Source organism: Mustelus asterias, unplaced genomic scaffold, assembly GCF_964213995.1.
Source record: "Mustelus asterias unplaced genomic scaffold, sMusAst1.hap1.1 HAP1_SCAFFOLD_84, whole genome shotgun sequence".
NCBI classification, from domain to species: domain Eukaryota; kingdom Metazoa; phylum Chordata; class Chondrichthyes; order Carcharhiniformes; family Triakidae; genus Mustelus; species Mustelus asterias.
This window is the reverse complement of record NW_027590138.1, coordinates 783,569-809,348: the sequence shown is the minus strand read 5'-3', so window position 1 is coordinate 809,348 and position 25,780 is coordinate 783,569. Positions and strand designations below refer to the sequence as shown.

General features: G+C 45.4%; 3 protein-coding genes across 3 annotated transcripts in view; 1 reads left to right on the top strand and 2 right to left on the bottom strand.

Annotated features, from left to right (window-relative positions):
- Positions 1–1,653: 1,653 nt before the first annotated feature.
- LOC144483869 (uncharacterized) lies at positions 1,654–3,950 on the bottom strand. Its single transcript, XM_078202446.1, has one exon. It carries the CDS (start codon positions 2,787–2,789, stop codon positions 1,872–1,874), a length of 918 nt encoding a protein of 305 aa, XP_078058572.1. The 5' UTR covers positions 2,790–3,950; the 3' UTR covers positions 1,654–1,871.
- On the bottom strand, positions 2,949–17,340 carry LOC144483901 (uncharacterized). The gene is given in 5 exon segments (XM_078202481.1): positions 2,949–3,068; positions 6,038–6,364; positions 6,366–6,916; positions 16,689–17,287; positions 17,331–17,340. Coding segments are annotated over 5 exon segments (1,545 nt in total). The 3' UTR covers positions 2,949–3,010.
- A 6,715-nt stretch (positions 17,341–24,055) lies between these two features.
- The window catches only part of LOC144483900 (uncharacterized), a 206,714-nt gene continuing 204,989 nt past the window's right edge, over positions 24,056–25,780 (top strand). Inside the window, 2 exon segments of the mRNA XM_078202480.1 lie at positions 24,056–24,133; positions 24,509–24,596. The gene's annotated coding sequence lies outside the window, so the exon portion shown is untranslated.

Below are 25,780 nucleotides of genomic sequence, written 5' to 3'. Positions count from 1 at the left end.
CTAGTCGCCACACTCCGGCGCCTGTTCAGGTACACTGAGGGAGAATTTAGCATGACCAGTTCACCTAACCTGCACATCTTTGGACTGTGGGAGGAAACCGGAGCACCCGGAGGAAACCCACGCAGAACCGGGGAGAATGTGCAAACTCCACACAGACAGTGACCCAAGCCAGGAATTGAACCCGAGTCTCTGGCGCTGTGAAGCAGCAGTGCTAACTGCAGTGCCACTGTGGTTGGAGTATATGAGTAGGGAAGTCTTGCTACAACTGTACAAGGTACTGGCGAGACCATATCTGGAGGACTGTGAGCAGTTTTGGTCTCCTTATTTCAGGAAAAATATTATTTCATTGGAGGCAGTTCACAGTAGATTCACTTGGATTATCCCCGTTATGGAGGGATTGTTTTATGAGGAAAGTTTAAACAGGTTGGGCCTCTCCTCATTGGAATTTAGAAGAATGAGAGGTGATCTCATTGAAGCATATTGGATTCTTAAGGGACTTGAGAGGGTAAATGCTGAGCGGATGTTTCCTCTCATGGGAGAGTCTGGGACCAGAGGGCACAGTCTCAGAATAAAAGGTGCCAATTTAAGACTGAGATCAGGAGCAATTTCTTCTCCCAGAGGGTTGAGAGTCTTTGCAAGTCCTTGCCACAGAGAGCTGTGGGGGCAAAGCCCTTGTGTATATTTTTGATCAATAAGGAAATCAAGGGTTACGGGAAAAGGGCAAGAAAGTGGACATGAGGAATGTCAGATCAGCCATGATCCTATTGAATGGGTGACATTCAATCCCTTCCCTGCAGGACATCAGTGAATCAATTGGGTTTTTAATGACACTCCAGAATTTTCATGGTCACTTTTACCTAGTGCCGGCCCCAGAAATGACCAGATTCATTCCGCTCAATTTCACAACCTGCCTTTGTGTTTTTGTGGGTTCTCTCTCACATTTTTTTTCTTTTAAATTCAGTGTCACAGAGTTTTAGAAGAGGAGGATTTGCAGTCAGGAATCTTTGAACAAACATCACATCAGGAGTTGACGGAGCTGCCCAGTTAACGGTAACTTGATTATCATTTAAACATTGAAGGAAAAAGCATTGTTCACAGTAGATGAAACTGTTCTCTGTGTGGACGCAGCTTCAGTTGATCATCTGGCCTCAGGAGCTACAAATATAAACATCCTGGGGAGGAACCATGGAAGAGTGAGGACAGTGATGAGGGATTCAGTTACCTGTCTGAGCTGGAAGCTCATCGTGCACCGGGGAGAGGCCGTTCACCGGCTCTGTGTATTGGACTGATTTCACTCCATCAGCCAACCTGTTGTCTCACTGACATATTCACACTGGGGGGAGATTGTTCAAACGCTGCAGAGATGGAAAGGGATTCATTCAGTCATCCCACCATATGACACACAAACGTGTTCACACTTGAGTGATTTTGTTAATTGCCCAGATTACGAGAAGAGCTGTAAAAGTTCCAGGGAAGTGATATCCTATCAACTTGTCCACACTGACGAGAGACCGTTCAGGTGCTCTCACTTTAGGACTGAGTTCAGGCGATTATCTCACCTCACAGTGCACCAGCAGATTCACACTGGGGAGAGGTTATTCCTCTGCTCTGACTCAGTTGAAAAAAATTACAAGTAAATCACTATTTGCTATAGACCAAAGAAAGATACTTTATTAGAAGAGTAAGGGTCACAAGGTAAAACAAGCCAAGTTCCAGAATATTAAACATCCAGTCCAGTTACAGAGATTGTAAACATCAACAGAAACAAACCCAAACTATCAGAATGAACAGAGTTCAGGCTTGGATGTCATTAACAGCAGCAACAGCAGCAGAATCCAATCCCAATAATCACTGCTGAACTCGCCGGTGTGTCAGCCAATTAGATGATCGATTGTATCCTTCTCACATGTGGAACAGGAGTCTGGTCTCTCCCCAGTGTGAACTCGCTGGTGTGTCCGCAGGTTGGATGAATTACTGAATCCTTTCCCACACTGAGAGCAGGTGAATGGTCTCTCTCCAGTGTGAACCCGCTGATGTATCTGCAGGTGGGATGACTGAGTGAATGTTTTCCCACAATAGGAGCAGGTGAATGGTCTCTCCCCAGTGTGCAATCGTCGGTGTCTCTGCAGATTTGATGCATAAGGAAAATGCTTCCCACACTCAGAGCAGATGAACGGCCTCTCCCCAGTGTGAACTCGCTGATGTATCAGCAGATAGGATGAATCAGTGAATCCCTTCCCACACTCGGAGCAGCTGAACAGTCTCTCCCTGGTGTGAATTCGCTGGTGTCTCTGCAGGTTGGATGAATTACTGAATCCTTTCCCACACTCAGGGCAGATGAATGGCCTCTCCCCAGTGTGAACTCGCTCGTGTGTCTGCAGGTGGGATAACTGAGTGAATCCCTTCCCACACTCTGAACACGTGAACCATTTCTCCCCGGTGTGACCTCGCTGGTGCATCAGCAAGTTGGATGATTCACTGAATCTCTTCCCACAATCGGAGCAGGTGAATGGCTTCTCCCCGCTGTGAACTCGCTTGTGTGTCTCCAGGTGGGATGAACTTGTGAATCCTTTCCCGCACTCGGGGCAGGTGAATGGCCACTCCCCTGTGTGAACTCGTTTGTGTGTCTGCAGGGAGGATGAATGAGCAAATCCCTTCCCACACTCCAAACAAATGAACGGCCTCTCCCCAGTGTGATTACATCGATGAGTTTCCAGTTGGTGTGAGAAATTGAATCCTTTACCACAGTCTCCACATTTCCACGGCTTCTCCATGGTGCTGGTGTCCATGTGTCTCTCCCAGTTTGACAGTCAGCTGAAGCCTCATCCACAACAAAACACCCGAATGGTCTCACCCCAATGTGACTGGTGCTGTCTTTTCAAGATGTGTTCTTGCTTTTCCAATCACATTTATGGTTGAAATCTCTTGAAGCAGAAGAACAGACAAATATTTCTCTTTGTAGATTCCAAAGGCTGATGTTGTCCAGGTCCCGATGAATGGAGTTAATCTGTCAGATCACCATGAGTGTTTGTTTTGAGATTTCTGTCTGGAAATCCTCTTCTGATATCCTGTAACACGAATTTCCAAAATTCATCACTGTCAGTGCAACTTAGAAATTCAGAAAAGACAATTCCAGTTTTTATAGAAAATTCTTTACTTTTCCCCACTATTCTTACCCTGCTGTATCGCACTATACACCCTCCCAATTCTCCTAAAGGTGCCAATTCATGTTGGTTAATGAATCCATGCTCATCACTTCCTGTTCAAATGTGTGTAATATGCAGCACTCATTACTTGGTTGGAGATATGGTGGGTGCAGCGAGTGATCATGATCTGGAACTGGGTGCCCACGGATCTTGTGGCAGTGAAAACAATTAAAGATTTCAAACTGAAATTGGATGCGCACTTGAAGGAAATATTCTTGCAGGAGAATGGGTAGATGGAGGGGCAATGGGTCTGACTGGATTGCTCTATAAGAAGTTGATATTGTCTCCTTCTCTATCGGAATAACAATGCCTGGAAGTATATTAACATAGTTACAATATTCTATTACAAGACTAGAATCATAGAATCCCTACAGTGCAGAAGGAGGCCATTCAGCCCATCCAGTCTGCACCAACCACAATCCCACCCAGGCCCTATTCCTGTAACCCCATTTACTGGCCCTGCTATTACCACTGACACTAAGGTCAATTTTACCACGGCCAATCATTGGATGAACCTGTGTTGAAGATATTAAAAAGGCCATGTGTTTAACACAAAGTCAATTTATTTGACTATTATCCACAATATTAACACCTATAAATGGACTGTTGTTTATTAACAGCAATGGAAACAGACCCATTCGAACATAATAATTAAGAACAGAAGGAGGCCACTCGGCCCCTCAAGCCTGTTCCGCCATTCAATAGGATCGTGGCTGATCTGATTGTAACCTCAACCCAACATTCCTGCCCACTACCCTCACCAATAATCTTCCATCTCCTTTTTAATCAGGAGACCACCTTGCTCTTCTTCAAAATATTCCAAGATTCTTCTTCCTCTGCCTTTTGAGGAAGAGAGTTCCAAAGATCCATGATCCTCTGAGAGAAAACACTTCTCCCTATCTCTGTCTGAAACACATTTTTAAACAGTGTCTCCTTGTTCAAGATTCTCCCACAAGAAAAAAAAGTCCTTTCCACATCAACCCAGTCAATAGCCCTCAGAAACGTAAAAGGTTTCAATCAAGGCCCCTCTTACTCTTCTAAACTCCAGTGGCTACAAGCCCAGATTCTCCAATCTTTCCTCATAAGACAACCTGCCAATTTCTGGTATTAGTCTGGTAGACATTCTCTGAACTGCTTCCAATGCATTTACATTTTCCTTAAATAAGGAGTTCAATACTTTAACAACACTCCAGATGTGGTCTCACCAGTGTCCTGTCTGACTGAAACATAAACTCACTCCTTTTGTAACCACTTTCCTCACAATAAACAATGACATTCTATTAACTTTCCTGATTACTTGCTGTACCTGCTTTCCAGCCTTTTGTGATTCATGTATTAGGACACCTCTGAATCTCAGAGCTCTGCAATCTCTCACCATTTAACGTTTTTTTTAAAATTTGGCAGGAATTCCTGCCAAAATTGATAATTCCACATTTGCCCACGTTATACTCCATTTGCCAAATCTTTGCCCACTAGCTGAACTTATCTACATCCCTTTGTAGCCTCCTTACATCCTCTTCACAACTTACTTTTCTACCTTTGTGTCCTCAGCAAATTTAGCGACCATGCTTGCATCCAAGTCGTTTATATAAATTGTTAAAAGTAGAGGTTCCAGTTCTGATCGCTTTGGCACACCACTCGTCACATCCTGCCAACCAGATAAAGATCCATGTGTTGCCAACTCTGTTTCCCGTTAGCTCGCCAATCTTCTTTCCATGCCATATTACCCCCACACTGTGAGATTCTATTTTCCACATTAAGCTTTGATGTGGCAGATTATGAAATGCATTTTGCAAATCAAAGTACAGTACATTCACCTTTGCTGCCCCATTATCCAATATATAAAGTCACCATCTCCCAGATGTCCCCTTGAGAGGGAGAGCTGACTGGTGGTCACTTAACCTGAGGATCATAAATTCATTAGATATAGGAGCAGAATTAGACCATTTGGCCAATCGAGTCTGTTCCGCCATTCGATCATGGCTGATAAGCTCCTCATCCCCATTTTCCTGCCTTCTCCCCATAACCCTTCAACCCCATTACCAATTAAAAATCTGTCTAACTCCTCCTTAAATTTACTCACTGTCCCAGCATCCACCACCCTTTGGGACAGCGAATTCCACAGATTCACAACCCTTTGGGAGAAGCAGTTTCTCCTCAACTCTGTTTTAACTTTGCTGCCCCTTATCCTAAGGCTATGACCTCTCATCCTAGAATGCCCCTTGGTTGGCACGAGAATTGAACCCGTGCCATTGGTGTCGCTGTGCATCACAAACCAGCCACCCGGCCAACTGAGCGAACTGACCCCCTTTATCTAAAGTATATGTGACTCCTTCAAAGAACTCCAATAAATAGGTTGAATATGATTTCCCTTTCTCAAACCGTGCTGACTCCTTATGTCTGAATTTTTCTCATTCTCATGATATCTTTAATAAAGCTTTAATATTTTCCCTACATCAGATTTTAGATTAAGTGGCCTTTAGTTTCCTTTTTGCCTCCCTCCTTTTTTGAATAAAGGAGTTACATTTGCTACTTTGCAATCTACTGGAATCTTCCTCAAATCTCGCGACTTTTAGATAATTAAAACGGTGCTATTTCCTTCCATGTTCAAAATTCTCTGCTGTTCAGGTTACAATACATTGTGCAATTCCATCCAATCCTGATCTGATGTTTTGTGCAAGTTTCCTGACCCCAAATCCACCTCTTCTAAGACCAATTATATCAACACCTATAACAGAGCTGGAGTCACTTTACAATTCAGCAGAAACAGACCCAAAGGTACATGGTTCAGTCTGAACACGAAAACAACAAAATCCAATCACAACAGTTACTTGTGAACTCGCTGGTGTCTCAGCAGATTGGATGACTGACTGAATCCCTTTCCACACTTGGAACAAGTGAATGGCTTCTCCCTGGTGTGAATTCGCTGGTGTGTCAGCAGAGTGGATGAGTGAGCAAATCCATTCCCACATTGGGAGCAGGTGAACGGTCTCTCCCCAGTGTGAGTGCGCTGGTGTACAGTGAGTTGAGATGATTGCTTGAACCCAGTCCCACAGTGAGAGCACCTGAATGGTTTCTCATCAGTGTGAACACGTTGATGGTAATGCAGATTTACAGAATTTTTAAAGCATTTCCCACAGTCTGGACATTTAAAAGGTCTCATCAGTGTGAATCCGCTGGTGTGTGAAGAGGGTGGCTGACTGAGCAAATCTCTTCCCACACTGGGAGCAAGTGAATGGCCTCTCCCCAGTGTGAATTCGCTGGTGTAATGCGAGGTTGGAAGACTGAGTGAATCCCTTCCCACACACAGAGCAGGTGAACGGCCTTTCCCCAGTGTGGATTCGCTGATGTTTCAGCAGATGGGATGAGGCACTGAATCCTTTCCCACACTGGGAGCAGTTGAATGGTCTCTCTTCAGTGTGAGTTCTCTGGTGTATATGTAAGCTGTTTGACTGAGTGAATCCCCTCCCACACTGGGAGCAGGTGAATGGTCTCTCCCCACTGTGACTGCGCCAATGAATCTCCAGCTGGGAAGGGTAATCGAATCCCTTCCCACAGTCCCCACATTTCCACAGCTTCTCCCTGTTGCGACTGCAATTATGTTCCGAAAGGCTGGATGATTGGTTAAAGTCTTGTCCACACACAGAACACGTGTACAGTTTCTCTTCACTGTGAACGGTGCTATTTCCTTCCATGTTCAAAACACAATGATATTCAGGTTACAATAAATTGGCTAACTCCATCAGGTTTTGATATAATATTTGGTTTCAGTTTCCCAACTGCAAATCCTCCTCTTCTAAACCCTGTGAAATTGATTTAAAACAGAAAAAAGGAAGTGAGAGAGAACCCACAAAAACACAAAGGCAGTTTGTGAAATTGAGCTGAATGAATCTGGTCATTTGTGGGGCTGGCACTCGGAAAAAGTGATCATGAAAACTGCTGGATTGTCATAAAAACCCAGCGGGTTCACTGATATCCTTCAGGGCAGGAAATCTGCCACACGGTCTGGACACAAGACTCTGGACACTGAGAGAGAAGATAGAGAGAAGTAGGAGAGGTCAGGGTGAAGGAGAGGGATTTTGTACATTGACAACTCAATTAGAACTTTGACAGAAAGTTTCCCAAACCCTCAACCTCCACCCACCTAGAAGGACCAGGGTAGCAACTAGATGGGAACACCATCACCTTCAAGTTCCCCTCCAACTCACACACCACCCTGACTTGTCTGACGTCCAGTACTAAAAGAACAGAAATTTCTTTCATATAAACATTGGGAAGACTGAACCCATTGTCTTCAGTCCCCACTGCAAACTCCACTCCCTCGCCAGCAACTCTCTCCCTCTTCCTGGCAACTGTCTGAGGCTGAAGCAAACTGTTCACAACCATGGTAAAATATTTCACCCCAAGTTGAGCTTCCAGCCACATTGCCACATCATCATCAAGACCGCCTATTTCCACCTCAGTGCCATTGATCAACTCTACTCCAGTCTCAGCTCCTTTGGAACTCTCATCCATTCCATTGTGACGTGAAACACAGGGGAATGGGGATACAGAGAGGGAATGGGACTGACTGAATTGCTCCACAGAGAGTTGGCATGGATCTGAGTTGCCTATTCTATGTTGTAATGTTTCCATCACTGAAAATAGATAATGTTGATACACTGCTATATATTTTAAGACAAGAAATAGGGAATCGTAAATAACATAGTATATACCATGTAACTACATTAAACATATCTCTCTCCCATACAAATTTACTGTTCATTAAAATGTTAGCCCTCTCCTGAGAAAACTCCCCCTTGAATTATGAACATTGGGTAAGAGGCCATCCTATTAGCCAGATATATAAACATGTCAAAGTGAGGGAGCTAAAGGATGTCAATGTCTTGTGAGAGAAAGAAAAAGATACCTGGGCCTAGTCTTGCTCCTAATTCCGATGTTCGTCTATAACGTTTTCAGAGTCTGCAGTCTCCCTGGATTCACTTCCTTTCCCATCAGTTGCTGCAAGTCCCCAATTTCCCCCAGAATGAGAAAGGAAATGGAAAGGGGGAGACATTGATTTCCTCCCAGATGTTGCCCTCTTTTTAGGTCAAACCAAATAAACAAACTCAGATTAAGTCAGGCCAAAGTAAAGGGGGCAGCTCCCCAAAAGGAGGGGGAACAGTAAGTTTCACTCTGAACCTCATTGGCCAACTTCCGCATTGTGACGTCACAATGGAACCTCGCGTGAATTAGCCAATAAGAATAAGTCTGCTCCGCGGTGACGTCCTGTGGTTTCAGTGCGCAGGCCCGGGCGCGCGGACACGGGAGCCCCGCCCCCACCCATTCCCCTCCTCCTGCACCTCCTCCAGCCAAGGTTTCCAGGCAACATGCTGGCGGCTCCGGCCAGAGCGAGAAGCCGCTCGGTGATCTCCCCCGCCCCCCTCTCTCTACGGCGGCTGCGGCTCCAAAAAGAGATCGAGAGCGACCGCTGGCGGCAGCCGCACTGCGCCTGCTCCGGACAGCTCGGCTCAGCAGCGCTCTCTGCGCCTGCTCCGGACAGCTCGGCTCAGCAGCGCTCTCTGCGCCTGCTCCGGACAGCTCAACTCAGCAGCGCTCTCTGCGCCTGCGCGCTGGTCTGCCAGCTGAGGGAGTGGGGGAGGGGACTTTGCAAAATCTTCCCATCATTTTCTTCCAAGTCCCGCAGTTTGATTTGAAACAGAACAGCTTCTGTTTGTAGCTTCACCACAGACTCAAACTTCACCACAGACTCAAACTTCACACACAGACTCAAACTTCACCACAGACTCAAACTTCACCACAGACTCCAACTTCACACACAGACTCAAACTTCACACACAGACTCAAACTTCACCACAGACTCAAACTTCACACACAGACTCAAACTTCACCACAGACTCAAACTTCACACACAGACTCAAACCTCCTCCTCTGGACAACATCTGTGAGGAAAACACTTTCTTTCCCCCCCCCTGGGAAATACAGAGAGTTGTGGACTCTGGAACTGGAATTAGAGCCAAATATACTGAGGGGGGAATGTTTGTGATTTTGTGGAACCTGTTTTTATTGTCTGAGCGTTTTAAAGTTTAATTTATCCTGTCTATTCAAATACTGTTTCTTAATGCATGATTCAGTGATGTTAATTTTAGATTAATTTTTGAAGTAAAAATTTTTTAAAATGAAACATTGTCTTTGTTTATTCCATTGGGATTTGTGGGAATTTGTTTATTATAAGGTGACCATGAGGATCGTAACAACATTGATATGTCTGGTGTTGGTGCATATGATGTGGAGATGCCGGTGTTGGACTGGGGTGGGCCCAGTAAGACGTCTCACAACACCTGGTTAAAGTCCAACAGGTTTATTTCGAATCACGAGCTTTCAGCGCGCTGCTCCTTCTCACCTGATGACCAAACAACCTACTGGAACATTAGGGAATTCACACTGGGAAGAGACCCTGATAATTCCCACTCACTTTCAGCGATTTCTCATAAAAACTACCAGATTGGAAGCTTCTGCCTGAAATGTTATTTTCCCTTCGTTTCCAAACTGAGACCATTCACCTGCTCAGTGTGTGGGAAAGGATTCACTTGTTCACCCAAGCTGCTGACACACCATGGCAGTCACACCCATTAGTGATCTTTTGGATGCTCTGACTGTGGCTGTTAATTATACCAATAGAGGTTAAGTTTATTCAGATGGAGGGCACTGATGAGATAGTTATAATGAGCAGGTAAAAAGTGGGACTCACTAATATAGCTTGGAGTCAGAGTTGAACCTGTAATGTTTGATTCTGTGAACAAATCTATACCAAATAAAGATTGACTCCACCCCAAGGCTGTCAGGATTATAACATGGTAACAGAAAATGCTTGTCTAATGGTGAAGGTTGGAAACTAAAAGAAAGTATATTTCAGACAGAAGCTTACAATCCCAGCAGCTTTTGTGAGAAATGACTGAAAGGCAGTGGGAATTGTCAGGGTCTGATTACCTGCTGATGCTCTCGGAGTCTGAACCATACAACCAGTGGAAGAATGAAGTGGCGATGTGGACACGGGTTACATCCCGATCAAGGAGGAAACAAGATCTGGCCTTGGCACTGTCACTTCCTAACACAAGGAAAATCAGCAACAAAGCATTTTCTGATCAGCCAAACTGCAAGTTGATAACTGCACTGGCACGGATGATTCATGTAAAGAATTCACTTCAGGTGGTTGGAGGGTAGAATCCCTGTCAATTGGTCTATGGGAGAAATCCCTAATTCCCCTCTGTGCCGGGCGATCGCCCTCCTGCTTTAAAGGGATACAATTAGTTCCATTTTCAGTCATCAATTATCTGATTGTTCCATGAAAAGAATTGCTCAAAGCAACAAATTATTGGAGAAACCAGAAGAGGGTCTCTTCATGTGTAACATTTGGACTGAAGGAGAAAAACCATCTTTTTCTTCGATTTGTTTTGAAACACTGTGTGAATTTTTGCGATCCCGGTCAGGACTGTTAACGTTTGCAGAGAAATTCGAACACCCGGTGATTAACTGAAAGAATTACATCACAAGATTCCACATTTTTAAACAAAAACAAACTTTACTGTATGTTTAAATAAAATTTAAAAAGACAACACTACAAATTGAATACTACACTCAATAAAGATTTATGATATAAACCGAGTTCTATTTTTTTACCTCAAGAGTTTCTTTATACATAACAATATCTTGAAGTTTCATTCACTTCTGGTCCTAGGACCATCCCAAAGGTATGTCAAAGCTCTCCACAATTCACTTTAATTCTCCCCAGTACACCAGATATTCTCCCCAGGCAGCGGGCGATCGAGGGGGCCGTCCATCCTGACTGTCTGCCCCTCTACTGCGGCTACATTCACAGCCAGGTGTCCCTGGAGAGGGAGCATGCGGTGTCCACGGGCACGGTTGATGCCTTCCGTGCCCGCTGGGCACCGCAGGGGTTGGGGTGCGTTATCGACCCTGATAATCACATTTTAATTTGATGTTTTTAAGTTTCCTTTGTACTTTGATTTTTGTTCGGGCTGTTCCCCCTCCTTTTGGGGAGCTGCCCCTTTTACTTTGTCCTGACTTAATTTGAGTTTGTTTATTCGGTTTGACCTAAAAAGAGGCCAAGAGTTTATGGGAGTCCATCCATTATCTTTTCACTAAACAAGCCTCCAATTTTCCTTTAAGCTCTCAAACTGTGGACTCCTCAGTCTAAACATGGGCTTCACTGCATTCTTGCTGAGGCATTTAAATGTTGGAAACACCCCTGGTTTCCAACGGTCCTCTAGGCTTCTAGTCCCACAGCTGGTTCACAGCTCCTGGTCCCACAACTGGTGGCTTCCAAGCTGACTGCAGACTGTCCGCTGAAACCAGGTCATTGATTGGAAAGGACTCAAAGGTTCCGGGGAAAAGGCAGGAGAATGGGATTGAGATTTATCAGCCATGATCGAATGGCACAGCAGATTCGATGGGCCGAATAGCCTAATTCTGCTCCTATATCTTATGGTCTAATTCTAACCAAGACTCCACCCTGAATCACATATCCCCATGGTAACAGAGACCAGGTGGAATATCTGACAGATATTTAGCTTCAAAACTAAACCCTTTTTCCTGAGGTCTGCATGAAGAATTAACCTAACAAAAACAGTACAATAATCGTCAGACCCAATGTCTCCAGCTAAAAGATCCAGCTGACCTTTTACAGTTCTTACCTCTCGAGTTTTGACTTCTTAAACCAACATGGGCCATGCTTTGTGACTGCGAATTCCCTGAGGGTGTTTTCATCAGATTCTCAATCCAGGTTTTCCATTTTTTAAAAGCAATTCTTGCAACTAATTCATATTTCTAAAACATAGGAATTATAAAATTAGATTTTTGTAACAAAAACAGGAAGAAATGGAAATGTATCACCTTCAAAATATCCCATTTAGAATATTACAATATACAACATGCTGTATATCTTAACAACAGCCATGATCTTATTGAATGGTGGAGCAGGCTCAAAGGGCCAAATGGCCTCCTCCTGTTCCTAAATCCACTGTTTTCCTATGTTGATCTATCTTATAACCTGCAATAGACATAATAATCCCTCCATTGTCCACTTGACATTCACAAGTCCAGCTTGATAACAGCACACTGCTGGGTTCCATGTCCAGGAATTCAGTCCACTGAAGATGGAAATTACTGCTTGCAGTCTTTTCTGACGGTTTTCTTCTTACAATAATTATAGTCCAAAGTTCCTCCTGCAAAAGGAGAGTCTTCATTGCTGTTCATTTGTGAATTTTCAAGTTCTATTTTGAAAACAGTCTGTACAGAGTTCACATTTTGAAATTTATTTTCTTCCATGTTTGTAGTTCCTCCATTGTTTAAATCCAGAGAGAATATTCCACTCAATTCCACATTGAAACTGTCTTCTTCTTGCTCAGTTATAGCTGATTCCTTTATTGTCCAGGACAATATATTCACAATATCTTTAAAACAGAAATTAAACATTCCCATTTGATTTCAGACAGTAACATATCCCGTTAGTTTGTTCTTTATTGTCAATGTCAGTCTCGGGTTGTTCCCCTTGGAGCAAAGGAGATTGAGGGGAGATTTGATAGAGGTGGACAAGATTCTGACAGGTTTAGATAAGGTGGACAAAGAAAAGCTGTTCCCATTAGCTGAAGGGACAAGGACGAGGGGGGCACAGATTTCTTGTTTTGGGTCAGAGATGCAAGGGGGGGGGGGGGGGGAGGGAGATGTGAGGAAGAATATTCTGATGCAGCGAATGGTAATGACCTGAAACTCGCTGCCTACGAGGGTGGAGCAAGTGGAGACAATAAACAATTAAAAAGGAAATTGGATGGGCATTTGGGATGTTCCAAACAGAACGAAGAACAAAGAAAATTTTGTTTTCTTTAAAGAAAACAAAAAAAAGAACAAAGAAAATCCATCAAGACATCATTTGACTGAGTTTGGCAGAAAGGGACCTACACAGGGTTGGAGTCGGTGGGGTTTGGCGGGGGGATCTCTCCACCGGTTGGGGATATACCAGGTACAGACGATGATGGCTGTGGTTGTTGGAGGTCAGTCATCACTGCAAGGGTCACTGCAGGGTTCATCTAAAACTCTGCTGGCCATGTTTAAACTCACATTAAGTGTTATTCCACTATCACCCTTGTGCACGATGATCCACCCAGTAAAGCAACAACTTAACATTAAAATTCTCATCCTTGGTTTCAAATCACTCCATGACCTTGCCTGTCCCAATATCTATAATCTCCTATCAGCCCCACAACCCTCAATATATTACACGACTCTAATTCTGGTCTTTAGTTTGTCCCTGACCTTGCTTCACCATTGCAAGCTCTACCTTCAGTTGCTTAGGCTCCAACCTCTGGAATACCATCCCTACACGTCTCCAACTCTCCACCTCGCTTTACTCCTTTAACACACCCCTTAAAATCTACCACTTTGACCAAACTTTTGGTCATCTAACCAAATATCTTCTTTGTGGCTCAATGTCATACTTTATTTTACAATGCTCCTTGGATGTTTTATTACTTTCAGGCGCTATATAAATATATTTTGTTGTTCCTCGTGTCTCCTGGGCCTAATCATTTTCAGCGGCTTCATTAATTACCGTCTCCCCACCGTAGGGTCGGAAACGGGGATGTTCACTGATGATTGCAGTGTATATGACCATTCACAACTCTGAATACTGAAGCTGCCCGCATGCAGCGCAGGACCAGGACAACATTCAGGTTGGAGCTGATTGTCAATTCATACTGACACCACATAATTATCAGGAAATATCTATTTCCAGCAAGAAAATCGAACCATCTTCCCATGATATTCAATGGCATTACCATCAGTGAATGCCCCACCAGCAATAACTTTGGGGTTACCATTGACCAGTCATTTAAATACTGAGGTTACAAGAGCAGATCAGAGGTTGGGAGTTTTGTGGCAGGTTACTCACTTAATGACTCCCCAAAGGCTTGCCATGATTCACAAGGTATAAATCAGGAGTAAGGGGGAATATTCTTTACCTGGATGAGTGTATCTGCAACAATTTTGTAGATCCTATCCAGGACAAAGTAGCCCGCCTGATCAGCATCTCAAATACCACCTTAAACATTCACTCTCCACCATTAGCCCACAATGGTGGCAGTGTATCCCACTGATTAGATGCACTGCAAGAAATCACCAAGGCTGTTTTCACAGCATGTTCCAAACCCTAACTTCTACCACTTGAAAAACAAGTGCAGCCAGCGTATGGGAATGCCACCATCTGCAAATTGTACTCCACATCACACACCATTCTGACTTGAAAATCAATCACCATTCCTTCTCTGTCACTGCATCAAATTCCTGGAACTCCCTAACACCGTTGTGGGTATACCTACACCAGATGGATTGCAGCGATTCAAGAAAGTGGCTCACTTTCTTCACAAGGGCAATCAGTGATGCACAATGAATGTTGGCCTTGCCAGTCACATTCACATCCCCTGAAAGAATAAAAAAAAAATCCTCATCCCTGGTATCATTCTCAGTCATGAGTACTGCAATTATCAATGAACAGCTCCGCTTTCGACTTTATGATGGGGGAGGGTCATTGGTGGAGCAACTGAGGATGGATGGGCCTCGGACACTACCCTGGGGCTGAGATGATTGGCCTCCAACAACCGCGATCATCCTCCTCTGTGCGGGATGTGGCTCTCGCCGGTGGAGAGTTTCCCCCTGATTCCCATTGACTTCAATGTTAATTGGGTTGCTTGATGCCACGCACAGTCAAATGCTGCCTTGACGTCAATGGCAATCACTCCAACATCACCCAGTTCAACTCTTTTGTCCATGTTTGGACAAAGGCTGTAAATGAGGCAGGAGGTGAGTGGTCCTCGGTGGAACCCAAAATGAGCATCAGTGAGCAGGTTATTGCTGTATAAATGCTGCTTGATCGCACCGTTGGCAACAACATCTTCCATCATTTTGCTGATGAGCGAGACTCGAGACATTGGAGGGCAGTTGGCCAGTTTGGATTTTTCCTTATCCATTGCCTTCAGCTGTTTATTGATATCCCTTGAAGTGAATCGAATTGGCTGAAGATGGGCATCTGTGATAGTAGGGACCTCAGGATGGATAATCCATATGGAGAGATTAGAGAGGCTGGAATTGCACTCTATAGAGCAGGAAAGGTTAAGGAAAGATTTAATAGAGATATTCAAACTTTTGAGAGGTTTTAGTCCTATTTTCAAGAAGGGGAATAGGGATAGCCCAGGTAATTACCGACCAGTGAGTCTAACCTCAGTGGTTGGTAAACTGATGGCGAAGATCCTGAGGGACAGGATATATGAGCATTTAGAGAGGTTTAGTATGCTCAAGAATACTCAGCATGGCTTTGTCAAGGGCAGATCGTGCCTTACGAGCCTGGTGGAGTTCCCCTCGCACCTTAAACCCATGCCCCGAGTAATTGACTCTTCCACCCTGGGAAAAAGCTTCTGACTATCCACTCTGTCCATGCCCCTCATAATTTTGTAGACTTCCATCAGGTCGCCCTCCTCAACCTCCGTCGTTCCAGTGAGAACAAACCAAGTTTCTCCAACCTCTCCTGATAGCTAATGCCCTCCACACCAGGCAACATCCTGATAAATATTGTCCGTACCCTCTCCAAAGCCTCCACATCCTTCTGGTAGTGTGGTGACCAGAATTGAACACTAGATTCCAAGTGCGGTCTAACTAAGGTTCTATAAAGCTGCAACAAGACTTGCCAATTTTTAAACTCAATACCCGGGCCGATGAAGGCAAGCATGCCGTATGCCTTCTTGATTATCTTCTCCACCTGCCTTGCCACTTTCAATGACCTGTGTACCTGTACACCCAGATCCCTCTGCCTATGAATACTCTTCAGGGTTCTGCCATTTACTGTATATTTCCCATCTGTATTAGACCTTCCAAAATGCATTACCTCACATTTTTCCGGATTGAACTTCATCTGCCATCTCTCCGCCCAAGTCTCCAACTGATCTATATCCTGCTGTATCCTCTGCCGGTCCCCATCGCTATCCGCAAATCCACCAACCTTTGTGTCGTCCACAAACTTACCAATCAAAGCAGTTACATTTTCCTCCAAATCATTTATATATATTACAAACAGCAAAAGTCCCAGCACTGATCCCTGAGGAATGTCACTTGTCACAGCCCTCCATTCAGAAATGTACCTTTGCACTGCCAACCTCTGTTTTCTTCTGACTGAATATCTCTAAACTTCCTAACACTCTGTCACTCTGTGATCCTTGTGACATTTGAAATCAGGTATTCACAAAAAGACTCAAAGAGCATCAGCCCACTGGAGGCTGAGACCAGCCAGTCCAGCAGAAAGAAACCCTCCGACCCTCCCCATTGACCAACTGTGAGAATGAACAAAATGCAATCCTGGATGTAATTGAGAGCAGAAACAATAACAGCAGAATCCAACCACTGTCATCACTCGTGAACCTGTTGATGTCTCAGCAGCTGGGATGAAACGCTGAAACCCTTCCCACACTGAGAGCAGGTGAATGGCCTCTCCCCAGTGTGAACTTGCTGGTGCGTCCGCAGGATGCATAACTGAGTGAATTCTTGCCCACACTGAGAGCAGGTGAACGGTCTCTCCCCAGTGTGAATTCGCTGGTGTGACTGCAGGTTGGTTGACCGAGTGAATCCCTTCCCACACTGAGAGCAGGTGAATGGCCTCTCCCCAGTGTGAACTCGCTGGTGTCTCTGCAGGTGGGACGACCGAGTGAATCCCTTCCCACACTGAGAGCAGGTGAATGGCCTCTCTCCAGTGTGAACTCGCTGGTGTGTCTGCAGGCTGCAGAACTGAATGAATCCCTGCCCACACTGAGAGCAGGTGAATGGTCTCTCCCCAGTGTGAACTCGCTGGTGTGACTGCAGGTTGGTTGACCGAGTGAATCCCTCCCCACACTGAGAGCAGGTGAACGGCTTCTCCCCTGTGTGACGTAGCTGGTGTGATTGCAGGTGGGATGACTGAGTGAATCCCTTCCCACACTGAGAGCAGATGAACGGCCTCTCCCCAGTGTGGTTGCGCCGATGAGCTTCCAGCTGAGATGGGGTTCTGCATCCCTTCCCACAGTTCACACATTTCCATGGTTTCTCCATGGTGCAGGTGTCCTTGCCTCTCTCTTGGGTGGACAACTAGTTGAAACTTCGTCCACACACAGAACAAGATTACAGTCTCTACCCGCTGTGAATGGTGTGATATTTATTCAGACTGTGTAACTGGTTAAAGCTCTTTAGTCAGTGCACTGGAACACTCTCTCTCGAGTGTGGCAGTGTGTTGATGCTTTTTCACTCACACTGACATTTCAAATCTCTTCAAATCGACAGACTGGACAATCATTTCTCCTTCTGGATTCAAAGTCCGGTGATATTGAGGTCCCAAGGAATACGACTCTGTCAGTTCTAGACGTGATGTTTGAGATTTCGGCCTGTGATTCCTCTTTCAATATCCTGGAAAATGAGTTTACAAAAGTCATCAGTGTCAGTACAGGATAGAAATTCAGAACAGACAATTTCTATGGAACATTCTTTCCTCTCTCATTCCCCAAAAGCTCTCTCCCCATTCTCAGCAGGTCTTGCAGCATCTGTATGGAGAGAAAAGAACTGATGTTTCAGAGCTTTGACAAAGGGTCATCGAGACAAGAAACATCAGCTCTTTTCTCTCCTTACAGATGCTGCCAGACCTGCTGAGATTTTCCAGCATTTTCTCTCTTGGTTTCAGATTCCAGCATCCGCAGTAATTTGCTTTTATAAGGCTGCAGATACCTCCTCCCAAGTAACATGCGTGTGCCCAAGACATCACCACTTGTTTCCCTTATTTCTTTAGCACCCATGGTGCTCTCCACAGTAAACACAGAGGAGAAGTATTCATTAAAAATCTCACCCATCTCCTGTGGCTCCACACACAGATGGCCATCCTGATTTTTAAGGGGATCTATTCTCTCTCTAGCCACCCTTTTACTCTTAATATTGCTCTCGAACCTCTTGGAATTTTCTTTAATCTTACCTGCCAGATCCATATCAGACCCACTTTTTGTCCTCCTGATTTCCCTCTTCAGTATTTTCTTACACTTTTTATAGTCAGAGTGATTCACTTGTCCCCGATTGCCTAAACCCAATGTATGCTTCCTTCTTTTACCTGACCAGAGCCTCAATGTCCCTTGTCTGCCAGAGATCCCTAAATTTACCATTCTTTCCCTTCATCTTAACAGGAATATACTGCCCCTGGACTCTTGATATCACACTTTTAAAACCTTCCATTTGCCAGTCATTCCTTTCCCTTCAAACAAACTCACCTCATCAACATCTGCTCGATCCTGCCTAATGCCCACAAAAGTGGCCCTGCTCCAGTTTAGGGCCTTGACCTGTGGACCTGTCCTATCTTTTTCCTGAACTATTTTGAAACTATTGGTGCTCCCAATAGTGCTCCCTGACTGACACTTCAGTCACTTGCTCCACCTCATTTCTTAACTGTCTAACAGAAAGTGAGTCCAGGAATTGATGATGAAAAATAAGGAGCTGGGAGATGAATTGAACAAGTATTTTGCCTCGGTGTTCACAATAGAGGATACAGTTAAAACTCAGAAACAGCTGGAAATCAGAAAACAGAAGTGTGGGATGAACTCTGAAAAAGCACAATTCCCAGGGAAGTGGTCCTCAGCAAACTGTTGGAGCTGTGGGCTGATGAGTCCTCGGGTCCTGCTGGGCTTCATTCTCGGGTCTTAACAGAGTGAGATCGTTGATGTGTTGTTCAATTTTCTAAAATTCCCCATCGGGAATTGGATAAAGGGAAACCGGTGGATGCGCTGTACTTAGATTTCCAGAAGACATTTGATGAGGTGCCACATGAAATGTTATTGCAGCAAATAAAAATTCATGCTGCGGGGATAACATATTGGCGTGGATAGAAGATTGGCTAACAGCAAACAGTGGGCAGAAATGGATCATTTTCTGGTTGAAGAGAGAGAGAGACCTGGGGCAACCTTTGCAGAGTCGGCACATTCCCTGGATTCACTTCCTTTCCCTTCAGTTGCTGCAAGTCCCCAATTTCCCCCAGAATGAGAAAAGAAATGGAAAGGGGGTTGAAGAGAAAGTGATTTACTCACAGATATTAGCGACAGGAGGAAGTTTGAGTCTGTCTGAAGATCAATCTTCATTCACACAAAGCCCGCGCTCTGATTGGCTGGAAGACCAGAGTCCTTCCAGTCCTCCAACTCTTCCCATTGGTCAACACCTCAGCAAGATGATCAGAGGGTGGGTTCTCCCCTGCACACGGGGCGGGGCTCCCGGGTCCGCGCGCCCGGGCCTGGAAGGTGGAGACATCAACACGGAGCAGAGTGATTCCTATTGGCTGATTCAGGCAGGGTTCCATTGTAACGTCACAATGCGGAAGTTGTCCAATGAACTTCAGAGTGAAACTTCCTCCTCTGGGCAACATCTGTGAGTAAATCAATGTTTCCCCCTTTCCATTTCTTTTCTCATTCTGGGGGGAATTGGGGACTTGCAGCAACTGAAGGGAATGAAGTGAATTTGGTCTGTATATTCCACACATTTTTACTCCACTAATGTAGACATTTATCTGTCTGGCCGCCTGCATGGAAATTTTCAGCTCTCTGCGTCCAGGGCAAGAAGCAGTGAGCATGGATCTGTCAATCACACATGAGGACAGCCTCAACGGGGATCTTGGGTTCATGTCACACTATCTGTAACCCCCACAACTTGCCTGGGCTTGCAAAATCTCTAACTGTCCTGGCTGGAGACAATACACATCTCTTTAACCTGTGCTTAACCCTCTCTCCACTCACATTGCCTGTACCTTTAAGACTTGATGACCTGTAAAGACTCGCATTCCAACCATTATCTTGTAAATTGAGTTTGTGTCTTTTTATGCCATGTTTGTGAACAGAACTCCCACTCACCTGATGAAGGAGCAGCGCTCCGAAAGGCTTGTGGCTTATGCTACCAAATAAACCTGTTGGATTTTAACCTGGTGTTGTGAGACTACTTACTGTGCTTACCCCAGTTCAACGCCGGCATCTCCACACTCTGAGTGGAAACAGAGAGAAGTAGGAGAGGCCGGATGTGAGGAGAGAGATTTTATACATCTACAACTCAACAGGAACTTTGACAGAATTTCCAAATCCCGTGAACAGCATCAGCTCCAAGTTCCTCTCCAACCCATACACCATCCTGACTTGTCTGACATCCAGTACTGAAAGAACAGAAATTTATTTCATATAAATACTGGGAAGACTGAACCCATTGTGTTCAGTCCCCACTACAAACTCCACTCCCTCACCAACATCTTTATCTCTCCTCCTGGCAACTGCCTGAGGCTGTTCACAACCAGGGTGAAATAGTTCATCCCAAGATGAGCTTCCAGCCACATGTCCACATCATCATCAAGACCACCTTCATTCATAGAAGCATTGATAGTAATTAAGTAATAATAATGAATAATAAAATACAGTGGAGAAGGAGCCTCCAGCGGGAGCCTCCAGCGAGCCTGCACCGACAACAATCCGATCCAGGCCCTATCCACATATTTACCTGTTAATCCCCCTGATACCAAGTGGCAATTTATCGTGGCCAATCCGTCTAACCGGCACATCTTTAGACTGTGGAAGGAAACCGGAACACCCGGAGAAAACCCACACAGACACGGGGGGGAATGTAGAAACTCTGCACAGACAGCGACCCGAGGCTGGAATTGAACCCGGGTCCCTGGCGCTGTTAGGCAGCTGCACTAACCACTGTGCCACCGGGCCACATGTCAGTGCCATCGCCCGACTCCAGCCCAGTCTCAGCTCATCTGGAACCCTCACCCATTCCATTGTGACGTCACACTCTCACCCATTCCATTGTGACGTCACACCCTCACCCATTCCATTGTGACGTCACACTCACCCATTCCATTGTGACGTCACACTCTCACCCATTCCATTGTGACGTCAGGGCTTCACTCTCCGATCACAATCCCTGCCGGCCTCCCACATGCAGCCTCAATGGCGGCAGTCAGCCCGGGTCTAACACTCCAAGCTGCAGCTCCATTTGGTACAAAGGGGGGGACCGGGAAGTTCATTTCCGAGGTTTGGGTTTGAACAACAAAGAACAAAGAACAGTACAGCACAGGAAACAGGCCCTTCGGCCCTCCAAGCCTGTGCCGCTCCTTGGTCCAACTCGACCAATCGTTTGTATCCCTCCATTCCCAGGCTGCTCATGTGACTATCCATGTTTACAAAGTCTCTCCACCCATCCGCCACATTTATCATTCCCCGCACTCTACCTCGTATTGATCTCGCTTCCAAGTTGAAACCGTCCGTCCGCCGCCATTACTCGCACTGCGCATGCTTCAGGTCCCGCCCCTCATTCACTCCGATTGGTTGGAGGACCAGCCGCTCCCGCTCGGTCCTCCAGCCCCGCCCCCTCTTCCTATTGGTCCGGAGCTAGCGTCAATCAGCTCCCGGGCATTGTGATGTGGAGCATGCGCAGTGTCATTGCTGTCCTTGGCGCTTGTTTGTCCCGGAGAAGCGGAGTCAGCGTTAGGCGGTGGCTGGGAGGATTTGGAAACACTTTGTGGATCCGCAAACCCTTCAGAATCATTGTCAGCTCCCTGGTTTGCAGCTGCGGGGCTTCTCCCTCCCTCCCTCCCGGGAACAGGCCCAGGTTAACGGCCCCATCCTGGCTCTGCCACTGGAGGATGGTTCACATCAGAGGATGGGGGAGGGGGACAATAAATAAGAGGTTACACTTTGGCCTCAAATCAATGAGGATTCTGATCTCTGGGAAGGAAGGAAACCCTGGGAGGTGGGCGGGGAGGATTCACAAACACCCGCTGGAGGCTCCAACACCACCAATCAGGTCCATTGGTTTTATTGTCAGTCTGCAGACAGGAGCTGGAGAACTGAACCCAGTAAGAGTTTTAACAACACCAGGTTAAAGTCCAACAGGTTTATTTGGTAGCAAATACCATTAGCTTTCGGAGCGCTGCTCCTTCATCAGATGGAGTGGAAATGTGCTCTCAAACAGGGCACAGAGACACAAAATCAAGTTACAGAATACTGATTAGAATGCGAATCCCTACAGCCAACCAGGTCTTAAAGATACAGACAATGTGGGTGGAAGGAGCATTAAGCACAGGTTAAAGAGATGTGGCTGTCCTGTCTGGAGACAATACACATCTCTACCCACAGACACATCATGTCTGTGCTAGCTTATTTTCAAACAGTTGTACAATTAGTCCTAATATCATTCCCCTTCATAAAAACATGCATTATTTCTCCTTTCAAATGATTGCTCAATTCTCTTTATGAAAAATCTGAGTTAACAAAAAACAACATCGGAAGAGTTGCAGAAGCCTCTGCAGTATTCATGGTCATTTTTTAAATTAACAAAGTTTCTTTGACTCAATAACATGAAGAGTCAGGTGGGAATTCTCATACAGTTTTGGAAATAAAACTATTTGCAGTCATGCAGTCGATTTTGTACCTTTTCAAGGAACATAAAATCCTACAGTGCAGAAGAAGGCCATTCAGCCCATCGAGTCTGGACCGACCACAATCCCACCCACGCCCTATCCCCATATCCCCATGCATTAATCCTAGCTAGTCCCCTTGACAATTTTTAGCATGGCCAATCCACTTAACCCGCATATCTTTGGACTGTGGGAGGAAACCAGAGCACCCAGAGGACACCCACGAAGACACAGGGAGAACATGCAAACTCCACACAGATCGTGACCCAAGCTGGGAATAGAACCCGGGTCCCAGGCACTGTGAGACAGCAGTGCTAACCACTGTGCTGCCCCTCAATGTTGGTCTTGGAAACAGGGCAGAATGTCAGTTCTGGAATGTAAGTGGTCAGTTATCCTATTGACAGCAGCACAGCCACACCAGAAAGAGACCATTCAGATATGTTATGTGTGCAAATGGATTTATTCAATTTCCCGTTCTGTTAACATATTTAAAAGTTCAAAGGATTTGATCAATCATGAGTTCATTCTGATTGTCAAGTCCATGTATGTGTGTGTGTGTGGAGAGGGGGTGGATGGTAAATCATCAGCTTGTTACACCAGCTGACACTCCAAGGAGTTCATCTTCAGGTGTAGATGTTTGTTCTGCTATCAATTAAACTCAGATGTGGAGATGCCGGCGTTGGACTGGGATAAGCACCGTAAGAAGTCTCACAACACCAGGTTAAAGTCCAACAGGTTTATTTGCTACCAAATAAACCTGTTGGACTTTAACCTGGTGTTGTGAGACTTCTTACATTAATTAAATTCAGGACGGAGCTGGCTGCTATATTAGTTATTTTCATTTTCATCATAGAAATCATAGAAACCCCACAGTGCAGAAGGAGGCCATTCGGCCCATCGAGTCTGCACTGACCACAATCCCACCCAGGCCCTACCCCCACATATTTACCCACTAATCCCTCCAACCTACGCATCCCAGGATTCTAAGGGGCAATTTTTAACCTGGCCAATCAAGCTAACCTGCACATCTTTGGACTGTGGGAGGAAACCGGAGCGCCCGGAGGAAACTCACGCAGACACGAGGAGAATGTGCAAACTCCACACAGACAGTGACCCGAGCCGGGAATCGAACCCGGGACCCTGGAGCTGTGAAGCAGCAGTGCTAACTACTGCACCATTTTATACCTTGGTGCTTTGGCTTCACTCGTAATTGAATCACAAAACATGATTTTTTTTAATGCAATAACATACATCAATGGTGGCTATCTTACCCAGCATTCACAGTGAATCAGAATATGATCCAGCCGCTCAATAGACTTTGCGCATGCGCAGTGGATGTTGCTGCCGCAGTAGCAGCAGGGTGGTTATATCAGCTCCGGGTTTCCAGGGAAACGGATTATTCTGGAGGGTAATGGAGGCGGCGGGGTGGGTGGAGAGGCTTCATAAGCACCCAGTGGAGACAGGAAAACCCGAATAATAACTGCTCGGTGTCGCGTTCGTACCATTCGGGGCCGCGACCGCAGATGCCTGATTTGGAGGCCCCGAGTTGACGGAGGCCATCTTTGTCGGGGCGATGGGCAATAGTGCGCATGCGCGGTGCTCCCTGTCAGCAGGAGGAGAGAATGTTGTGAATTTCTATCCTGGACTGACAGTGATGGACTTTGGAAACTCCTTTTACAGGGAGTTAGAAGGGGAGGATTTACACACAGAAAACTCAACCCAAGAGAAATGTTTCTCACTTAATTTCTATTCTTGACTGACAATGATGATCTTTTTTTAACAGGAAATTTGACGACAAAATTTGAAGGGAAACTTAAACCAGACATCAGACCAAAACCTGCCAGAGTCACTCCATTCATCAGAACCTGATTGTAAGTGTGTCTGTAGAAAAAGATTCAAACATCTGTGTGGCTGGAAATAGGAAACAATAATGTCATGGAAGGATTTGCAAAAAAAGATGCAATGTTTTAAATTGAGTTGTTTAACCGGGAGCCTGTGTGGGTCAGTGTTTTAAAGTTTATTTATTAGTATCACAAGTAGGCTTAGCCTACATTAACACTGCAAGTTGCTGTAAAATTCCCCTAGTTGTCACACTCCAGCACTTGTTCGGGTCAACGCACCTAACCAGCAAGCCTTTCTGACTGTGGGAGGAAACCCATGCAGACATGGGGAGAACGTGCAGACTCCACACACACAGTCACCCAAGCCATGAATTGAACCCACTGTGAGGCAGCAGTGCTAACCACTGCAGCCCCATGGTGATGGGTGAGTGTGTGGGACTTGATGCAGAGGACAGGGGTTTATATGCACCAAAGTTTTTCATGGGTTAAATGAGGGACGCTGACAGTCAAGTCTAAAGAAAATAAAGGAATGAATGAAAGTTCTAGAAACATCAGCTGAGACAGGGATTTAGCGAAACTCAAGTTGGTAATGAATAGATGAGGCTGTCCGGTCAAGTCAGGAGGGAATGCATGAAATTTTCAGAAACAATACTAATATTCTGATGCAGCGAATGGTAATGACCTGAAACTCTATGTTCTAAAAAACTCAATCAAATTTGTGAGACATGATTTTCCACTCACAAAGCCATGCTGTCCCTAATCAATCCTTGCGTCTCTAAATGCCTGTAGATCCTGTCTCTCAAAATACCTTCGAGCAACTTAGCCACTGCAGATGTGAGGCTCACCCACCGGCCTGTAGTTCCCAGGCTTTTTCCTGCAGCCCTTCTTAAACAAAGGCACAACATTTGCCACCCTCCAATCTTCAGGCACCTCACCTGTGACTATCGATGATTCAAATATCTCTGCTAGGGGACCCACAATTTCCACCCTAGCCTCCCACAATGTCCTGGGATACACTTCATCAGGTCCCAGGGATTTATCTCCCTTGATGCACTTGACGATTTCCAGCACCTCCTTCTCTGGTTACATGTGCACTCCTCAAGACATCACTATTCATTTCCCCAAGTTCTCTAACATCCATGCTTTTCTCAACAACGGATTTCTCAAAGGATTGTGAATGAAGCCCAGTCCATTGCGCAAACCTGCCTCCCATC

What these genes read in the sequence shown, in the direction of transcription:
- LOC144483869 (XM_078202446.1), bottom strand. Translation starts at nt 2,789, where the DNA reads ATGGACACCAGCACCATGGAGAAGCCGTGGAAATGTGGAGACTGTGGT.